This window comes from Melanotaenia boesemani, chromosome 2, assembly GCF_017639745.1.
Source record: "Melanotaenia boesemani isolate fMelBoe1 chromosome 2, fMelBoe1.pri, whole genome shotgun sequence".
Taxonomy (NCBI): domain Eukaryota; kingdom Metazoa; phylum Chordata; class Actinopteri; order Atheriniformes; family Melanotaeniidae; genus Melanotaenia; species Melanotaenia boesemani.
Genome location: NC_055683.1, coordinates 39,046,018 through 39,065,775, shown reverse-complemented (window position 1 = coordinate 39,065,775; position 19,758 = coordinate 39,046,018). Strand labels below are relative to the sequence as shown.

The 19,758-nt window shown below is 38.2% G+C and overlaps 1 protein-coding gene across 1 annotated transcript in view; it reads left to right on the top strand.

Moving 5' to 3' along the window:
* Positions 1 to 19,758, top strand: part of LOC121628294 (NACHT, LRR and PYD domains-containing protein 3-like) — a 45,886-nt gene that overhangs the window by 6,363 nt on the left and 19,765 nt on the right. Inside the window, exons 3-6 of the mRNA XM_041967314.1 lie at positions 176 to 460; positions 4,241 to 5,698; positions 5,807 to 6,146; positions 6,246 to 6,410. Coding sequence (XP_041823248.1) covers positions 176 to 460; positions 4,241 to 5,698; positions 5,807 to 6,146; positions 6,246 to 6,410 — 2,248 coding nt within the window. The remainder of the gene's footprint in view (positions 1 to 175; positions 461 to 4,240; positions 5,699 to 5,806; positions 6,147 to 6,245; positions 6,411 to 19,758) is intronic.

Below are 19,758 nucleotides of genomic sequence, written 5' to 3'. Positions count from 1 at the left end.
AGAGTAAAAATGAGTGAGGACTTATTCAATAAACCAGCCACTTACTTTAGATTTTTCATTGGGAATTATGTGTTTACAAGGTTATTTTTAAATAAGGATTTAAGTTTCACTCTGAATAAAATGTGAAATGAAACGCTCATGTAAACATAGCCAATGTCTCTTCTTTTTCCTGCAGAGAGAACAGCTTCCAACATTCGGCCTGAGTTTGTGAAGAGGCTGTCTTTAGAAAACCTCAAGCAGCTCTTAGATTACCTGGAAAGAGATAAAGTTTTTAATGTTAGTGAAAGAAAGGCTATTCTTGAGGGGAACCAAGTCACAGCAGATAAGGCCCGTGACCTCATTGATTATGTGATAAGTAAAGGAGATGAAGCCTGCCAGAGGATGCTAGCCCATGTTAAAACCATAGATCCTTATCTCTACACCCAGCTGCTTTCTTCTTCTGATCGATCTGCTCTGGAAGGTAAGGCCATGTTTTTCTGTAAAGATTTGTCAACCAGCCAAACGTTTGGGTCGTGTACGTCTCTCAGATAAAGACCAGTCATATTTACAGACCAGAATATTTGCCAGCTATTGTTCAACATTTATTGGCTTCATTCAAACAGAACAGAACATGCATTTAACAATAAACAATCTTTTTTTCATTTGGCCTGCAGATTAAAGTTGTGCATGTTTGTCCCTACTGAGATGTTTCAGGTTCAGTCAGTAAATTGCTAAAGGAACATGTTGCTATGGTGGTTGCTATGGATGATGGTGTTGCTGAAAGCATGCAGCTTATATGTTGTCTAAATGATTGTGTTTTTGTTGTGTTCTTATCTGAGCTTATTTATTTGTGTATTTTAATGCTTTTTTTAAAAGCAGTATATGTGTCTTGTTTGGATCTCTGGCAGATCAGGAGATGCTGGAACCTCAGAGTCATTTGACTTATGGTTTTTGGGAAAAAAGCTTTCAATTAAAAATTCATGAACAATTTAGAACTTTTAAGTGATAGTTGATGAAAATGGAAAGAAAAAAAACATAATAATATAATATAATAATAATGAGAATAAAAAGAATAGAAAGTAGTGTTAGTAGTAGTAGTAGTAATAGTAGTAGTAGTAGTAATAGTAGAGCAGTAGTAAAAGTAGTAGTAGAAGAAAAACATCTTGTCCAACCAGAACTGGAGCTTTTGCTGTAGTACACAAACCTGATGCTGCAATAGCTTTCATAGTGAAATATTTAGTATTATGATGTTTAAAATAAATAAATATTATGATATTCTAGAGAAATGAATCATAAACACGCCTAATAATTCAGATGTTTTTATGCAGTAAACATAAAATGACGTGATACTGTAGTATTAGACACTTAAGAAGCAGTATAACAAGCAGCACTGTCACATAGGAGGGCAAGAAGATGATATTTCTAGGTACCATATATTAGGGTCCACACACACCCCAGGCTCTATGATTAAATTATTATGCATACTAATGCATCATTGAGCTAAAACAAAGCCACAAAGTCATGCAATAGTTTTAATGATTTCTATAACCTTTCCCCATAAAAATGGTTTGGTGCACAATTTGTTCTTGCTCGTGGGAATATGTGCGAGCGAACTCTGGCATTTCAGGGGGATAAGAGGATGCCTGCCAAACAACAAAACTCTGAAAACCAGAAAAGACTTGAGAGGAAGGCCAGGCGTAAGAGCAGCAGAGCAGGGGCCGAGAATATTAGACATTTCTAGGTAGGTAGGTAGGTGATAGGTAGGTAGGTAGGTAGGTAGGTGATAGGTAGGTAGGTAGGTAGGTAGGTGATAGGTAGATAGATAGATAGATAGATAGATAGATAGATAGATAGATAGATAGATAGATAGATAGATAGATAGATAGATAGATAGATAGATAGATAGATAGATAGATAGATGTTGTTTAACATTGTTAAAACTCATACTTAAAACATAACTATCCTATTTTCTGCAGAAATAATTGCAGACACGTTTATTTATATTAGTATTGATGCTAATTCAGATCAAATGTTCTTGTGATGGTCACCTGAACACAAACAAAACAGCATTTTATGTCACCAAATAAATACATTGGATACAAGCTTGCAAAGAGTGGTTCCCAACCTTTTTAGTTTGGAACCCCATTTTGATATCACAAAACTCTGGTGATCCCAAACAGTCAAAACACACAATTTTACTTACTTTTATACGACATTTAGGATATTTCATGTATGAAAATGAAGGCAAAGTTGTTTTGAATGAAGTGTGCCATATTATTTTATTTTATCTAGATGATTTGTTTTAGTACGTTTTAGTTTTTAGTTTGCATCCATGTGTAGCTGCCCAGTTGTTAGAACTATAGTGTTAACTATAATTCACTTGCAGCTCCTAGATTAGCTCATACTTCTGTCTGCTTTAATTAAACTTGCAATCCAACTGAAAACATAATTGCCCGACTGGTATAACATATCTAAGTTAGCATGAATTGATTTCATACACAATTCTACCAACAAGTGGCTACGGTCACTACATGCTAAGAAGCTAATGTAAGTTAGCCAGCCCCACACAATATCAACAAGTGGCTGCAGCTGAGAGCTGTGTGCTGCTGCTAGGACCAAGCTTCTTATGAGTGCTTTTGGATGGGGGAGGGGTCTGCGCAGCACTGACTTCATATTGGAAAAAGGAAACTATGTTCATTCACGTCAGTCTCCAAAAGTCTCCAGTACTACCAGAATACTTGTCGCTTTTGTGAATAAAAAAAAAAAAAAAAAAGTTGCTAGAGGGGTCTGAAAACTCGCTAAATATAGCGACAAAGTTGCTAAGTTGGCAACACTGAGGGGGTGTGTCACTGTGGGTGTGGCGGAAGAGCCGAGGAGCAGAAGGAGACAGGATTTGACTAAATCATATCGTATAATAATATAACAGAATTTTTGTCTCGTCTTTGTCTGTTAATTAAAATGTCCATAGATTTTAGCCAAGTTTTTATTTAGTGAACTCGTCTTTACTAGTCCACGAAAATACATTCTGATTTAGTCCCAGTTAGTGTTTATTAATGGGGGTTTCTCGTCTAGTCTAGTTTTCGTCCGGTGAAAAATGTGCATTGACAAATATTTTCATTTAGTTTTCGTTAACACAATTAACACTAGAAATTACATCAGGCACCATTAAGAACACTTAAAAACATAATAATGTACAGACATAAAAAAGTGGCAACAGTCTTGGGGTAGAGGGGTCCATGGTGATATTCTTTTATCAGCATGATAATACAGCTGTAATACTTATGCCTTCTGTTATAGTAGTTCAATTAAAACTGCTTCTCCCACAAGTGTGTATTATAAATTCTGGACTTTTCCAGAAGCTGCTGGAAGGTTAATAACACCATTGAGAAGTAACATCGTAATTCCTCTCTCACAAAAAAGGAACTCCCTGACACTAAGTTCTTTTTCGCTTCTTAGCAGCTTATATGAACAACTGCTGTTTTATTACCCATATTTTACCAACCTATGTCTGGAAGAATTATTTTATAGACCATTATCAGCTCAGTTCTTTGCTTTAAAATTGAAGGTTACATTTTTAGGTCAACAGCAAAAACAAAACAAAACAAACAAACAAACAAACAAACAAACAAAAAAAACCAAACAAACAAACAAACAAACAAACAAAAAAAAGACAAAAAAGAGACTTCTCAAATTAGTGCAGCATCATCTGAAGCTGAAGTTAGGTAGTGATACAGGTGGAGGAGGCTGGAAACTTTGTAAGGCAATGTAACTTTATCCTGCAAATCTGAATGGATAACTAAATAACACATTTTTCAGATCAAGTGTACCTAAACAAAATCTCAGGGAGGCATTTCTGAGTTTCACAGTTAGCTGTGACCTAAAATACAAAAGCTGAAAACAGACTCGTACACATTTGCTGTGCTTTAGTTGAGCAAAGCAATACTTTAGTCTGCAGACTGGTGTTTAAGAGCACCAAATTGCATCTACTTTATATATGAACCACCATCAACAGCCTTGGACTTCTGAATGTCTAGATTCTGTAATCCTCCTCCATTCATGGTGATAAACTCGCTGAAAGATCATTGTATTGGTTTGTATTACTAGATAAAATTAGTCTCTTACTTTCTGAAATGTAACTGAAACCTGCATCGAACCAAAGTTTTAGAAAATTTCATGAACAGCTGATTTGATGGTTAAATGTTTTTTCTTTTAGTTTATAAACTGCTTAATGATAAAGAGCCTTCTCTGTTTTGTTGTTCAGGGGATTTTCAGGAGTGTCAACATGAACTAAAATCTGCCCTGAAGATAAAGTTCCAGTGTTTGTTCGAGGAGATTGCTGAAGCAGGAAACCCAACCCTTCTGAACCAGATCTACACAGAGCTCTACATCACAGAGGGAGGGACTGCAGAGGTCAATGATGAACATGAGGTCAGACAGATTGAAACAGCATCCAGGAAACCACACAGACCAGAAACAAGCATCAGACAAGAAGACATCTTTAAACTCCCACCTGGAAGAGATGAACCAATCAGAACAGTGATGACAAAGGGAGTGGCTGGCATTGGGAAAACGGTCTTAACACAGAGGTTCACTCTGGACTGGGCTGAAGACAAAGCCCACCAGGACATCCAGTTGACATTTCCACTGACTTTCAGAGAGCTGAATGTGCTGAAAGAGAAAAAGTTCAGCTTGGTGGAACTTGTTCATCACTTCTTTACTGAAACCAAAGAAGCAGGAATCTGCAGCTTTGAAGAGTTCCAGGTTGTCTTCATCTTGGACGGTCTGGATGAGAGTCGACTTCCTCTAGACTTTAAAAAAACTAAAGTCCTAACTGACCCTTGGAAGTCCACCTCAGTGGATGTGCTGCTGACTAACCTCATCAGGGGGAAACTGCTTCCCTCTGCTCGCCTCTGGATAACCACACGACCTGCAGCAGCCAATCAGATCCCTCCTGACTGTGTTGGCATGGTGACAGAGGTCAGAGGGTTCACTGACCCACAGAAGGAGGAGTACTTCAGGAAGAGGTTCAGAGATGAGGAGCAGGCCAGCAGGATCATCTCCCACATGAAGACATCACGAAGCCTCCACATCATGTGCCACATCCCAGTCTTCTGCTGGATCACTGCTACAGTTCTGGAGGATGTGCTGGAAACCAGAGAGGGAGGAGAGCTGCCCAAGACCCTGACTGAGATGTACATCCACTTCCTGGTGGTCCAGACAAAAGTCAAGAAGGTCAAGTATGATGGAGGAGCTGAGACAGATCCACACTGGAGTCCAAAGAGCAGAAAGATGATTAAGTCTCTGGGAAAACTGGCTTTTGATCAGCTGCAGAAAGGAAACCTGATCTTCTATGAATCAGACCTGACAGAGTGTGGCATCGATATCACAGCAGCCTCAGTTTACTCAGGAGTGTTCACACAGATCTTTAAAGAGGAGAGAGGACTGTACCAGGAGAAGGTGTTCAGCTTTGTCCATCTGAGTGTTCAAGAGTTTCTGGCTGCTCTTCATGTCCGTCTGACCTTCATCAAGTCTGGAGTCAACCTGATGGAAAAACAAAAATCATACTTCTGGTTGTTCACATTTTTTAGGAAATCAGATCTAAAACATCTCCATCAGAGAGCTGTGGATGAGGCCTTACAGAGTCCAAATGGTCGCCTGGACTTGTTCCTTCGCTTCTTCCTGGGTCTTTCACTGCAGACCAATCAGAGTCTCCTACGAGGCCTGATGACACAGACAGGAAGTAGCTCACTGACCAATCAGAGTCTCCTACGAGGCCTGATGACACAAACAGGAAGTAGCTCACAGACCAATCAGAGTGTCCTACGAGGCCTGATGACACAGACAGGAAGGAGCTCTCAGACCAATCAGGAAACAGTCCAGTACATCAAGAAGAGGATGAGTAGAAAAGTGTCTGCAGAGAGAAGCATCAATCTGTTCCACTGTCTGAATGAACTGAATGATTGTTCTCTAGTGGAGGAGATCCAACAGTTCCTGAGATCAGGACGTCTCTCCACAGATGAACTGTCTCCTGCTCAGTGGTCAGCTCTGGTCTTCATCTTACTGTCATCAGAAGAAGATCTGGAGGTGTTTGACCTGCAGAAATACTCTCCTTCAGAGGAGGTTCTTCTGAGGCTGCTGCCAGTGGTCAAAGCCTCCAACAAAGCTCTGTAAGTACATATATAGCAGGATGTGGAGAAATATACTGCTGCTGGTATAAGGGTACATCATGGGACAGATTATTACTTGTCTTATTATTTCCTTTTCAGACTGAGCAGCTGTTCCCTCTCAGAAAAAGGATGTTCAGCTCTGTCCTCAGCTCTCAGCTCTCCGTCCTCCAGACTGAAGGAACTGGACCTGAGAAGCAAGGACTCAGGAGTAAAGAAGCTGTGTGATGGACTGCAGAGTCCAGACTGCAAACTGGAAACTCTCAGGTCAGGTTTCTCTGCTGTTCTCACATGTTTATCCTCCATCTTCATACAGTTTCTTTGAAATATTCTGTCATGGGTGGCAGCAGAGGTTAGGACCCATTTGCAGGTAGATGAGGCAGGAGGCAGATCGGTGCAGGTAAAAGTATTTACTTTTGCAAAACTCAGGACAGGGAACCACACACAACAGGGAATAAACTATAAGGATCTGACAAGGAGTAACTAAAAAACCCAGGACTTAAATACACAGATTGACAAATTAAACACAGGTGACGTGCATGAGCAATCAGACAAGGTGCACTAACGAACAGAAACCAAAGAAACACAAAACTAGACCCAAGCAGAATAATCCGGGCTACAAAGTTCAGGGGGTGCGGCCCAGAGGCCGCGCAGACAGCAGACTTAGTTCAGGGGGGCCAGATCGGGGGCCAAGCAGACAGCAGGCTGGAATCGGGCCCGGAGGTCGGGTAGACAGCAGGCTCCGGTCAGGAGACCGGGCAAATGGTTTCTCTGGAGGGCTCAGTATCCACATTATGACGAGCCCCAGAACCAAAGATGGAAGAGAAGCAATCTCAATGGTGACGCAGACCACAGGTGGCGGTGGAGGAGCAATCTTCTCGATAGTGCAGATCACAGGTGGCAGAGAAGAAGCGATGTCCTCGGCAGCGTAGACCATAAGCATCAGAGGGGGAGCGATCCCCTGGGAAGCAGAGACCAGAGACAGGTGAAGAGGCGCAATCCCCTCGGCGGCGCTGATTGCAGGCAGCGGAGGAGAAGCGATCTCTTCAGCGGCGGAGACTAGAGACCCCCTCAGAGCCAGTGACAAGAGACGAGCGAGGAGCATCTCGGCCAGAGACCCCCTCAGAGCGAGGGACCAGACGGTGGGCCTGTTCACCGTCTCCCTGGGCTGCTTGGTGCCCCTGCCCCATCAATTTACAGACTTAAGCACCCAACTCCAGTTTCTGAGGAAAGGAGGGCTCCACTCTGCCCTGGTCTTATCTGTTCATGATGACCTTCAATGGTAAACAGAAAGGTATAAAACATTTGTCTGACTTTAGTCCAGAAGACAAAATTGTGTGGTCATCCTGATGTCCCAGAGATTGGTGTTGTAAACCACCTATGTTATCTTCAAAGAGTTAAGCTACGTCCCAGATCTGTGTCTGTACCCACTATCAAAGTTCTGAGGAGATTTGAAATCACATTGTCCCTTCAGTGAACTTTAAACCGAGTCAGAACAGAATATATATAATATAATATAGGAACAATCAGTGTGAATACAATTAATAAAAGAGAGAATAAATGTATATAATAAAGGAAGTAATTATGGGTGTGATTATAATATTATATATAGAGTATAATAAGTACAATTTCTTCCACACCTCAAAGAGGTAATGAAGAAAGCATTGGAGCAGCTTTCATTAGCATCTGATGGTTTCAGACAGCTCTTACCATGGCTGCTGCTCACACACTTCCAGGTTCTTCAATCTGTAAGGAAGGTTCTGGAGCAGACTGGACACTTAGACCTGACTAGGGATGGGTGTATCGTAGTCTTAATTTTATCAGCCATTTTTAAATTTAGTCTCAGTTTTAGTCCAGTTTCAATTGCGCTTATTAGTTTTCATCACATTTAGTCCACCTCATACTGTTATTTGTCCAGTTTTAGTTAAAAACTGTCAGCATTTTAATCTAGTTTTAGTCAGGACAATCATTTTACCCTTTTACTTTTTTTTTGTCAGCATATAATATTGAACATTGTTAGTAGTTAGTAAAACATTGTTAAATGTTGTTTAACATTGTTAAACAACATTTAACAACCCATTTAAAACTCATATTTAAAACATAACTATCCTGTTTTATGCAGAAATAATTGCAGGCATTTTTATGTTTACTTGCATTCATTTATATAAAGGTGAATGCCAATTCAAATCAAATGTCCTTGTGATGGTAACCTGAAGACAAAGAGAACAGCATTTTATGTCACAGAATAAATACTTTGGGATGCAAACTCCTAAAGCAGTGGTTCCCAACCTTTTTTTTTAGCTTGAATCCCCATTTTGATATCACAAAACTCCAAACTGGTGACCCCAAACATTCAAAACACAGACCATTTTACTTACTTTTATACCACATTTAGGCTATTTCATGTATGAGAATGTAGGTTAAAGTTGTTTTAAATGAAGTGTGGCATGTTATTTTATTTTATCTAGATGATTTGTTTTAGTATGTTTTAGGTTTTAGTTTGCATCCATGTGTAGCTGCCAGGTGTTTTAAGTGCACTATAGTTTACTTGCAGCTCCTAAATTAGCTCATACTTCTGTATGCTTTAATTAAACTTGCAATCCAACTGAAAACATAGTTGCCTGACCAGTATAGTGTATCTAAGTTAGCATAAATTCACCTTCACACACAATTCTATCAACAAGTGGCTGTGGTCACTACATGCTAAGAAGCTAATGTAAGTTAGCTAGCCACACACAGTATCGACAAGTGGCTGATTGCAGCTAAGAGTGCTTTTGAATGGGGGGAAGGGTCTGTGCAGCACTGACTCCACATTGAAAAGTCATTCACGTCAGTCTCCAAAGTCTCTTACCTTTTAACTGTTCCCAGAGTAAAAACAAAAACCCACATAGTCCTCCTTTTATTTCTATGGCTCTCGTATGTGGAACAGCCTGCCTGAGGACGTGAGGGGAGCACCTAGTGGATATTTTTAAAAACAGACTCAAGACCCACCTTTTTAGTTTAGCATTTTAATCATTACTTTTACTATTACTATTGTATTTATTCATTTATTTATTCTTAACACACAGGCTGTATTCAGCTTCTATTTATTTATCATTTATGCATTTGTTTTATCATTTTGTATTCTCTTATTTCACGGGTTCTCTTATTTTATGGGTCTTAGCAATATTACTTTTATACCCAGGGTTGGTTTTTAAATTGTTTTAAATTTAGTTTTACAGTGTTTTATCTCAGTGTTTCCCCACACCACAAGACCCCAGAATTTATGACAGTGTTTCCTTGGTCCTTTTAATTTGCTTTTACCCTCTGTGTTGTGTGTGTGTTTGATGGGAAGGGGTGGGGGTGGGCTTGCTGCTCTTGGGTTGGGGTTCTGGGGGATTTTACTTTCTGTAAAGCACCTTGAGTTGCTATTTTTATGTATGAAAGGTGCTATATAAATAAAGTTTGATTGATTGATTGATTGATAAAGTCACTTGATTTGGGAAAAACAAAAGTTGCTAGAGGGGTCTGAAAACTCACTAAATACTGAGGCGGTGTGTAACTGATTGTGTGAATAGCCGAGGAGGAGGAAGCGGAGGAGAGAGGATTTGACAAAATCATATTGTATATTAATATAATTTTCATCTCATCTTCCTTTGTGAACTAAAATGACCAGAGATTTTAGTCCAGTTTTGATTTAGGGAACTACATTTTCATTCTGGTTCAGTCCCAGTTATTGTTTTTAATGGGGGTTTTAGTCTCGTTAAGTCTAGTTTTCATCTGGTGAAAAATGTGTGTTGACGAAAATATTTTCGTTTAGTTTGCGTTAATAAAATTAACACTAGTGTATCCATACTCTGAAGTCCATACTTTGATTTCAGCCTGTCAAATAGCAGATCTGATACTGTGTGAATATGGAGATACCGCTCTGCTGAGACAAAAATGCCATTTGTTTTCACTTCTGAGAGTTTATGCACTAAAATTGTGTGTGAAGTCCAGCAACAGTGTATTCCATCTGTGATCATGGCAGCCTATCAGAATAGAACTTTATTTTATGACAAAAAAAAGTTCAGATGTCATGTTAGATGTCAGGATGTCATGATGATGCTGATTCTGTAAGTGATGATGAGGCTTTGATATTTTACTGGTTTAATGGAGGTTATTGCATATCATATTTTATTATATTTAACATGTTTCTATTACTTATACTTTAAAAAAATCTATTTAATAAATTAAAATTATTTTATATCAATCTGTTATTTAAGTATTTTTATCAGAACTTCAAAAAAGATTTATCATATTTTTAAATGTACTCATCAGTATAATTTGTTAATGCTTTAAAAGCCTCACTTTCAAGTATGTTCTTGAGTTTTATTTATATTTTATACTGCCCTTGCAATAAAGATATTAATGCATATGTACAATAATTATTCTCCTTTAGGGACCAAGAAGTATCAATATCGGTATCAGTATCAATAAGAAGTTAATTAATGGTATTGTATTGAAGGGGAGTAGACTAGACCAGGTGTTGTAAAGACTCTTGTTCTTCTCTCAGTGGAGACTGTAGTTCTGTCAGCTCATGTGGGAAATGCTGCCATCTGCTGCTGCAGCTACTAACTGCACCTCATGTTGGTGCAGTTTGCAGCTACACCAGATCTTCTGCAGGTATATTGCTCTGCCACAAATAACATCCACAGACTGAGAAGAGATCTAAAGATGTGTGAAATACATTTCACATGTAGAAATGGTTTATCAGACTTTCATGTAATTATCAGTCCACACAGGTCTTTGCTGTGAAACTAGCTCTACCTTTAACACTTTCATTTCATGGTAAACTGAAGCTGTATATGCTATTAGTCAAAGTTATTATTATTATTATTATATTAGTATATGTTGTTGTCAGTTAAAGCTTGTGGACAGAGAACTAACAATGAAACTAGATTGTGTATCTCCACTTTTCAAAGCTCCCCATTAGAAGTTCAGCAGATATTCTGCCTGTACAGAGCAAATTCTGGATTTGTTATTTTGAGGAATGTATTTTAGTTGTTAATAAACATTTAAATGTAACATAAGTTTAATACAAATATTATTAATGTTGTTTGATTCCTTCTCTTCAGACTGAGTGAATGTACCATCTCAGATGAAGGATGTTCAGCTCTGTCCTCAGTTCTCAGCTCCCAGTCCTCCAGGCTGATAAAACTGGACCTGAGTATCAAAGCCTCAGGAATGAAGCGGCTGTCTGTTGGACTGCAAAGTCCAAACTGTAAACTGGAAACTCTCAGGTGAGGTTTCTCTGCTGATTTTATTTGTGTTTGTATTGTTTCAGCTTCAGTCTGTGATGCAATTTTCACAACTATTTAAAATACAAATGAAAAATGTGAAGATAAAAACATTGTGTAAAATATTCTTTATTTATCAATATAAGACATTTATATCTACATATACATGACAAAGGGTATTCCAATCTGTGGCCTAAAACTTGATCATGGCAGGAACAGATGAGGAGGTGAAGCTCTGCTGGATATGCAGACAATCTGCTATAGCAAGACAAGGCAAGGCAAATTTATTTGTATATTTCATGTACAAGACCATTCAAAGATAATGTATTCACATAAAACATATAGCAGGGTGCAGAAAACTATACAAGTGCATTAAAAACAAAGATTAAAAGAAATAAAATTAATGAAATGAAAACAGAAAGAAAAACCTAAAATAAAATAGATAAAAATGCAAGAAATTGAGTTCTAGTGTGGGGAAAGACAATATTAAAACATGATCAAGTTTATAGATTCCAGCTTAAAAGAACCAGATGCAGATCTGGACTATAACTATTGAAATACAGCAAAGAACAGGTTTGTCTTTCACCTGGATTTAAATAAACTGAGGGTTTCAGCTGATCTGAGGCTTTCTGGGAGTTTGTTTCAGACATGTGGAGCATAGAAGCTGAATGCAGCTTCTCATGTCTGGTTCTGACTCTGGGAACTGATAAGAAACTGGATCCAGATGAGCTGAGGGTTCTGGTAGGTTCATACTGGGTCAAGAGGTCACTGATGTATTTTGGTCCTAAACCATTCAGAGCTTTATAGACCAGCAGCAGAACTTTGAAGTCTATTCTCTGACAAACAGGCAGCCAGTGTAAAGACCTCAGAGCTGGACTGATGTGGTCCACTTTCTTGGTCTTAGTGAGGACTCGAGCAGCAGAGTTCTGAATAAGCTGCAGGTTTCTAATTGATTTTTTAGGTAGAACCTGTAAAAACACTGTTACAATAATCAAGCCGACTAAAGATGAAAGCATGGACTAGTTTTTCCAGGTCCTGCTGAAACATCAGATCTTTTACCCTTGATGTGTTCTTAAGGTGATAGTAGGCTGACTTTGATTTAAAAGTATGGGGCCTAAAATTGATCCTTAGGGAACCCCACACTTGACTTCATGGATTTTTGAGGAGGATGTATCCATATTTACAAAGAATTTTCTATCTGTGAGATCGGGGTAAAACCATTTTAGAACAGTACCTGAGAGGCCCACCAGACTTCGGAGTCTGCCTAGCAAAATCTGGTGATCAACTGTATCAAAGGCAGCACTAAGATCCAGTAGAACCAGGACAGAAGGTTTCTGTGAATCTAAGTTAGATCTAAGATCATTAACAATTTTTAAAAGGGCCGTCTCTGTACTGTGGTTTTTCCTAAAACCAGACTGATATTTTTCTAAAATATTATGTTTATGCAAAAAACTCATGTAATTGCATAGACAAGTTTTTCAATAATTTTACTTAAAAACGGTAAGTTAGATACAGGTCGGTAATTATCAAGAATGTCTAGATCTAAATTACTCTTCTTCAGAAGAGGCCTCACCATTGCTGTTTTAAAGGCATCAGGGAAGAAATGTCATTAAAATCCATCCATAACTTTTTTTTTGTTATTTCAATAACAGACAGAGAAACAAATGATCCTTCAATAATTAAAATGCCCAAAATAAGAACACTAAAAAGGAAGAAAAACAACTCAAAATACAATTATTCAATAAAATCATAAAAAAAAAAAAAAAAAAAAAAGATCCGTTTCAGCTATTCATCAATGCTATTGCACAGGAATCAAAGGAGGTTTTTTTGCCGTTCAGTGGCATCGGGGGCATGGCTCAGTGGGTAGAATGGCTGTCTTGTAGCCTGAGGGTTGCTGGGTCGATCCTCCGCCTGTCAAGCTCATGTCAAGGTGTCCCTGAGCAAGACACCGAACCCCAAATTCCTCCTGATGGGTCGTGGTCAAGCACCTTGCGAGGCAGCTTCCGCCATCAGTTTGTGAGTGTGTGTGTGTGTAAATGTGATGTATAATGTAAAGCACTTTGGGTTTCATCCCAGGTACAGCAAAGTGCAATATAAATACAGACCATTTACCATTTTTAAGACTTTGGGTTCTGTATCTCCAGCCTGAGGTAAGCAATTTAAAGTCTTTTTGTAGAGGGTGGTTCTGGTTTCTCACGATAACCTCTGGCTTTCTTCACCACTTGCTGCTTATATACAGCAGAAACGAGTAATATACTGTAGGAGGCCTGTTATTTTGCTGGCCTTCTACTTAACTTGTTAGAATCTTTGTTTCCAACACTTCCTACCCAGGAAAAAAAGGAAAATATTTAAACTGATTCAATAGAAGACTTATAAACAAAAGTCATGATTTTTCTGTCCATATCAAAAACCTGTATCTTCCTTAGGAAGTTCAGGCTTTGGTGCCTCCTCTTAGTCACTGGCCATGGGATGCGTGCTTGCAGTCAAGTCTTGATGAAATGCATTCTTTTTTTCTTTCTTTGTTTTAGTCACTTGCAATGCAAGCTCTCCATCTTTAAAGCTAGTGATCTCAGATTTCCCTTTTAATTATTAAAATATATGGCTTTCCTGAACTTTATAGATAGAGAGCTGGAGAAAGAGTGCATGAGAAGGAGAGGAAAAGGTGACTACAGCTTTTCTTCTATATCTCCTTTTTAGGTTGAGTGTATATGGCCGCTCACATGAAGGATGTTCAGCTCTGCCTTCAGTTCTCAGCTTTCAGTCTTCTAGACTGAAAGAACTGGACCTGAGTATCGATGGCCCAGGACTGATATATCTGTTTGTTGGACTGCAGAGTCCAAACTGTAAACTGGAAACTCTCAGGTTAGTTTCTCTGCTGCTCTGATGTGTTTTTGTTTTTAACTTTTTCAGGTTCATTAAGTCCTTGTGATACAATAATCTGACGCATTTTTAACTGTTTCTAAATAAACAGAATGAAATGTGTGGCATCATTTTAACACAAATGTTAATTTTCTTCACTTTCAGACTGAGCAGATGTACCCTCTCAGATAAAGAGTGTGATGCTCTGTCTTCAGTTCTGAGCTCCCAGTTCTCCAGGCTGACAAAACTAGACCTCATCATTGACGATCCAGGAGTGAAGCAACTGTTTGTTGGACTACAGAGTCCAAACTGTAAAGTGGAAACTCTCAGGTCAGGCTTCTCTGCTTCTGACATGCTTTTCTACTGTTTTTTCTTCATACAGTCTCTGTAATGCAGCAACCTGAAACATACTCAGGGTTATTTTAAAATATACTGAACAAAATATCTCCAGATTAAGACATTTTAATGAAAAGATGTAAGAATATTTGTCTCATATATGACTCAAAGGAATAGATGTGTCTGTTAAATAGATTTTCTTCTTGATCTTTCCGTACGCATGCTTGGCATTTTCTGTACCACCTGTGAGAGGCTCTGACAGTATTGTACAGTTTTTATTGTTTTTTTTTTTAACGATTCTTTGCGGCTTTTAATTATTTTTACCAGTATCATAGCTTTTATTGAAGCCGTTTTAAAATTTTACACCTGAAACCTGTGTCTCTAGACACTGGTAGAGACAAAATGCTACCGTCGCTGTCTACCGCAGATAACCTGGAACATTCAAACACGGACATGCCTTCCAAGTCTTCCATGCCTGCATCAGATGCTGCATGTGAGGACTTTGCATGCCACTTCAGAAGTAAAATCAGTGCTATTAGATCCAGTCTTTTATCTCTACAGCATTTTGATCCAAACAGACCTAAAGCTTTGCTTTTACCTGAGGAAACACTGGAGAGTTTTGTCCTGGTTGATGCAAAGATGCTTGGTTGATTTTTCTCCCAACTTAACACAACGACTTGCCTTTTAGATCGAATTCCCACATCACTTTTAAAAACATGTTATGGTTTCTTTAAGTGTGAGCTTTTAGAGGTTGTAAATTATTCTCTTCAGACGGGTGTCTTCCCTGATGCCTTTAAAACAGCAATGGTGAGGCCTCTTCTGAAGAAGAGTAATTTAGATCTAGACATTCTTGATAATTACCGACCTGTATCTAACTTACCGTTTTTAAGTAAAATTATTGAAAAACTTGTCTATGCAATTACATGAGTTTTTTGCATAAACATAATATTTTAGAAAAATATCAGTCTGGTTTTAGGAAAAACCACAGTACAGAGACGGCCCTTTTAAAAATTGTTAATGATCTTAGATCTAACTTAGATTCACAGAAACCTTCTGTCCTGGTTCTACTGGATCTTAGTGCTGCCTTTGATACAGTTGATCACCAGATTTTGCTAGGCAGACTCAGAAGTCTGGTGGGCCTCTCAGGTACTGTTCTAAAATGGTTTTACCCCGATCTCACAGATAGAAAATTCTTTGTAAATATGGATACATCCTCCTCAAAAATCCATGAAGTCAAGTGTGGGGTTCCCTAAGGATCAATTTTAGGCCCCATACTTTTAAATCAAAGTCAGCCTACTATCACCTTAAGAACACATCAAGGGTAAAAGATCTGATGTTTCAGCAGGACCTGGAAAAACTAGTCCATGCTTTCATCTTTAGTCGGCTTGATTATTGTAACAGTGTTTTTACAGGGTCTACCTAAAAAATCAATTAGAAACCTGCAGCTTATTCAGAACTCTGCTGCTCGAGTCCTCACTAAGACCAAGAAAGTGGACCACATCAGTCCAGCTCTGAGGTCTTTACACTGGCTGCCTGTTTGTCAGAGAATAGATTTTAAAGTTCTTCTGCTGGTCTATAAAGCTCTGAATGGTTTAGGACCAAAATACATCAGTGACGTCTTGACCCAGTATGAACCTACCAGAACCCTCAGGTCATCTGATCCAGTTTCTTATCAGTTCCCAGAGTCAGAACCAGACATGGAGAAGCTACATTCAGCTTCTATGCTCCACATGTCTGGAACAAACTCCCAGAAAGCCTCAGGTCAGCTGAAACCCTCAGTTTATTTAAATCCAGGTTAAAGACCCACCTGTTCTCTGCTGCATGGAACTAGTTTTTATTTAGAAGTCAAAATCTACATCTGGTTCTTTTAAGCTGGAATCATGTTTTAACATTGTCTTTCCCCACACTGAAATTTTATTTCTTGCATTTTATCTATTTTATTTTAGCATCTTCGTTCTGTTTTTATTTCATTAATTGCATTTCTTTTAATCTTTTTAATCCTTCTTTTATTATTATTAATGCACTTGTATTGCTTTCTGCACCCTGCTGAAATGTTTTATGTAAAGCACTTTGAATTGTCTTGTAAGGCAAGGCAAGGCAGTTTATTTGTATAGCACATTTCATGTTCAGGACAATTCAAAGTGCTTTACATAAAACAAAGACATTACAGATATTTAGAGCAGTAAAAGGTCTCAATACATAATCACAATAAATAATAAATTACATTAAAATGATTAAAAGCAAGTTAAAAAGTTACCATGCAGATTTCATGCATAGGCGCATGAGAAAAGAAATGTTTTTAACCTGGATTTAAAAATGTCTACATTTGGGGAAAGTTTAATCTCCACTGGCAGTTTGTTCCACTTGTTTGCAGCATAACAGCTAAATGCTGCTTCTCCATGTTTAGTCTGGACTCTGGTCTGGACTAGTTGACCAGAGTCTTTGGATCTAAGAGCTCTGCTAGGTTTATATTCTCTGAACATATCACAGATGTATTCTGGGCCTAAACCGTTCTGGGATTTGTAAACAAGCAGAAGGGTTTTAAAGTCTATCCTGTGACTGACTGAAAGCCAGTGTAAAGATTTCAAAACTGGTGTGATGTGTTCAGATCTCTTAGTCCTGGTTAAAACTCTAGCAGCAGCGTTCTGGATGAGCTGCAGATGTTTAATGCTGTTTTTAGGAAGTCCTGTTAAAAGACCATTACAGTAATCCAGTCTACTGGAGATGAATGCATGGATGAGTTTCTCTTGTTCTTTCTGGGAAACTAAACTTTTAATTCTGTTGATGTTTCTGAGCTGGTAAAATGTGCTATACAAATAAATTTGCCTTGCCTTGCCTTGCCTTAAATTTGTACATGTTACCTCTTGGGGATGTCATCAGGAGACACAGCATTGATTTTCACAGCTATGCTGATGACACACAGCTTTACATCACCGTGTCTCCTAATGACCTGGAGCCAGTTAATGTCCTTTTAAACTGTCTTTTAGATATAAAGTCATGGATGGCAGAGAACTTCTTACAGCTCAGTCAGGACAAAACTGAAGTTTTAATCATCGGTCCTGAAGACAAGAGAGAGATCATTTTATCAAAACTACATAATTTCAATCCCTCTAAGTGTGTGGAAAACCTAGGTGTTCTTTTCGACTCTGAGCTTTATTTTATTCCACACATCAGAAATGTCACAAAGACAGGATTTTATCATCTTAAATACATTACCAGAGTCCGCCCATTTCTCTCTCTTGCCAGCACGGAGGTGCTGATGCATGCTTTTATTTTTAGTAGATTAGCTTACTGTAATTCCCTGCTCTCTGGTCTTCACAAAAAGTCCATTTTGAACCTACAGCTACTTCAGAACTCGGCGGCACAGAAAGCAATACAATCTGCCACCATCTTTTAAAGTTTAATCTTAATATTGTCAATTCCACAGGGTTTACCTTACTTCCTTTCACACTGTCCTTTGTTACAGTTTTAAATTTAATTGTGCACTATTTTGCTGTCATTACACTATTTGTTATCAATTCATATGAAATGTTTTTTTTCTTGTCCCAACGCCATGACTTGTCTGATTTTTAGTATTTTATTTTTAAAAAATTTGCTCAAATAATTAGCTATCTCTTTTGGTTTAGTAAGGTAAATTCCATCACTCTCTAATGATATTATATTTCCTTTAGTTTTTCTTCCCATAACTTCATTTAATGTACTCCATACCTTTGCACTATCTATTCCAGCATCTTTAATTTTATTCCGATAGTACATTTGTTTTTTTTTTACATTTATTCATTTTAGTCACATAGTTTCTTAATTTACGATAGTTATTCCACTGAGCCACATCATGTTTAATTGCTTCCACTTTAGCTTGATTCCTTCACCTCATATAATCTTTGAGGTCTTTGTCCAGCCATGAAGTAGAGACACTTCTAACAGTTTGTTTTCTTATAGGAGCATATTTATCTATATCTATGATGTGAGGAATGCTGCCATTTGCTGCTTTAGTTGATAACTGCACATCACATTGGTGCAGCTTTTAGCTTCTGGAAAATTACACAAAAAACTATTGTAGAAAAAAATAATAATAATAAAAAAAAATTTAATGTTTAACAAACATGAAGTAAACAATTTTGTAGAGTAAACTGAAATGACTATCAATAGCTTTTTTTTTTCTTTTTTTTTTTAACCAGTTTATTTATTGTAAAACAGGCACTTAGGCATTCAAAATCCTATCCCTGGTCCAGTGCTGTTTATTATCAGTGTACACCAACAGTTCTTTTTATTGCCAAAAAAATCAATTCAATCCATCCAAAATTTTAATTCAGCTTTACTTTCATAATGTTACAAAAAATTGTCTCAAGGTACTTTCATAGGCATGTCATTATAGTCCTGTTATCATCCTCATCATCCTCATGACCAAATACCACAATCAGGATACTTCTGAAGTGGCCTCTGTGCAGTAGTTGAAATCCGTGGTGTGGAGGGGGAAGGGCAAGGGAGAGAATACAGTTCCCTGAGGGGCCCCAGTACAGCAGATACTGGTGTCTTCAGCTCCAAGGTTCGAGGTTCAAGGTTCAAGAATCTTTATTATCCCCTGAGGGCAATTTGTTGTACAGCCAGCAGTAAAAACAATCAGTCCCAAACACACAAATAACACAACATATTTAAAAGGACTATATTAAAAATAATTAAATTAGAAAAAAAATAAATAAATAAAACTCCTTGTTCAACAGGGCAATGACTGTAGGGACATAAGAGTACTTGTGTCTGTTAGTCCTACATCTTGGTAGGATGTACCTGCGCCCTGATGGAAGCAACAAAAATTCATGAGCCAACGGGTGGCTTTGGTCTGCAAGGATTAGCCTTGTTTAGCACTCTGGCTTGATGCACAGGGAGATCCCTGCAATTTTCCCACATAGTGTAACAATCCCCTGTAATCTATTCTTGTTCTTGAGAGAAAGGGAGCCGCACCAACAGATAAACGAGAAGGTTAAAAGTGATTCAATAAAACAAGAATAAAACATTTGAATAAAAGTCCTGTCAACATTAAAACTATGAAACTTCCGATAAAAATACATGCGCTGGTGAGCCTTCCTGCACACAGTGTCCACATGAAGGTCAAAGGTCAGCCTGTCATCCAGGTGGGTGCCCAGGTATTTATAAGTGTTCAACAG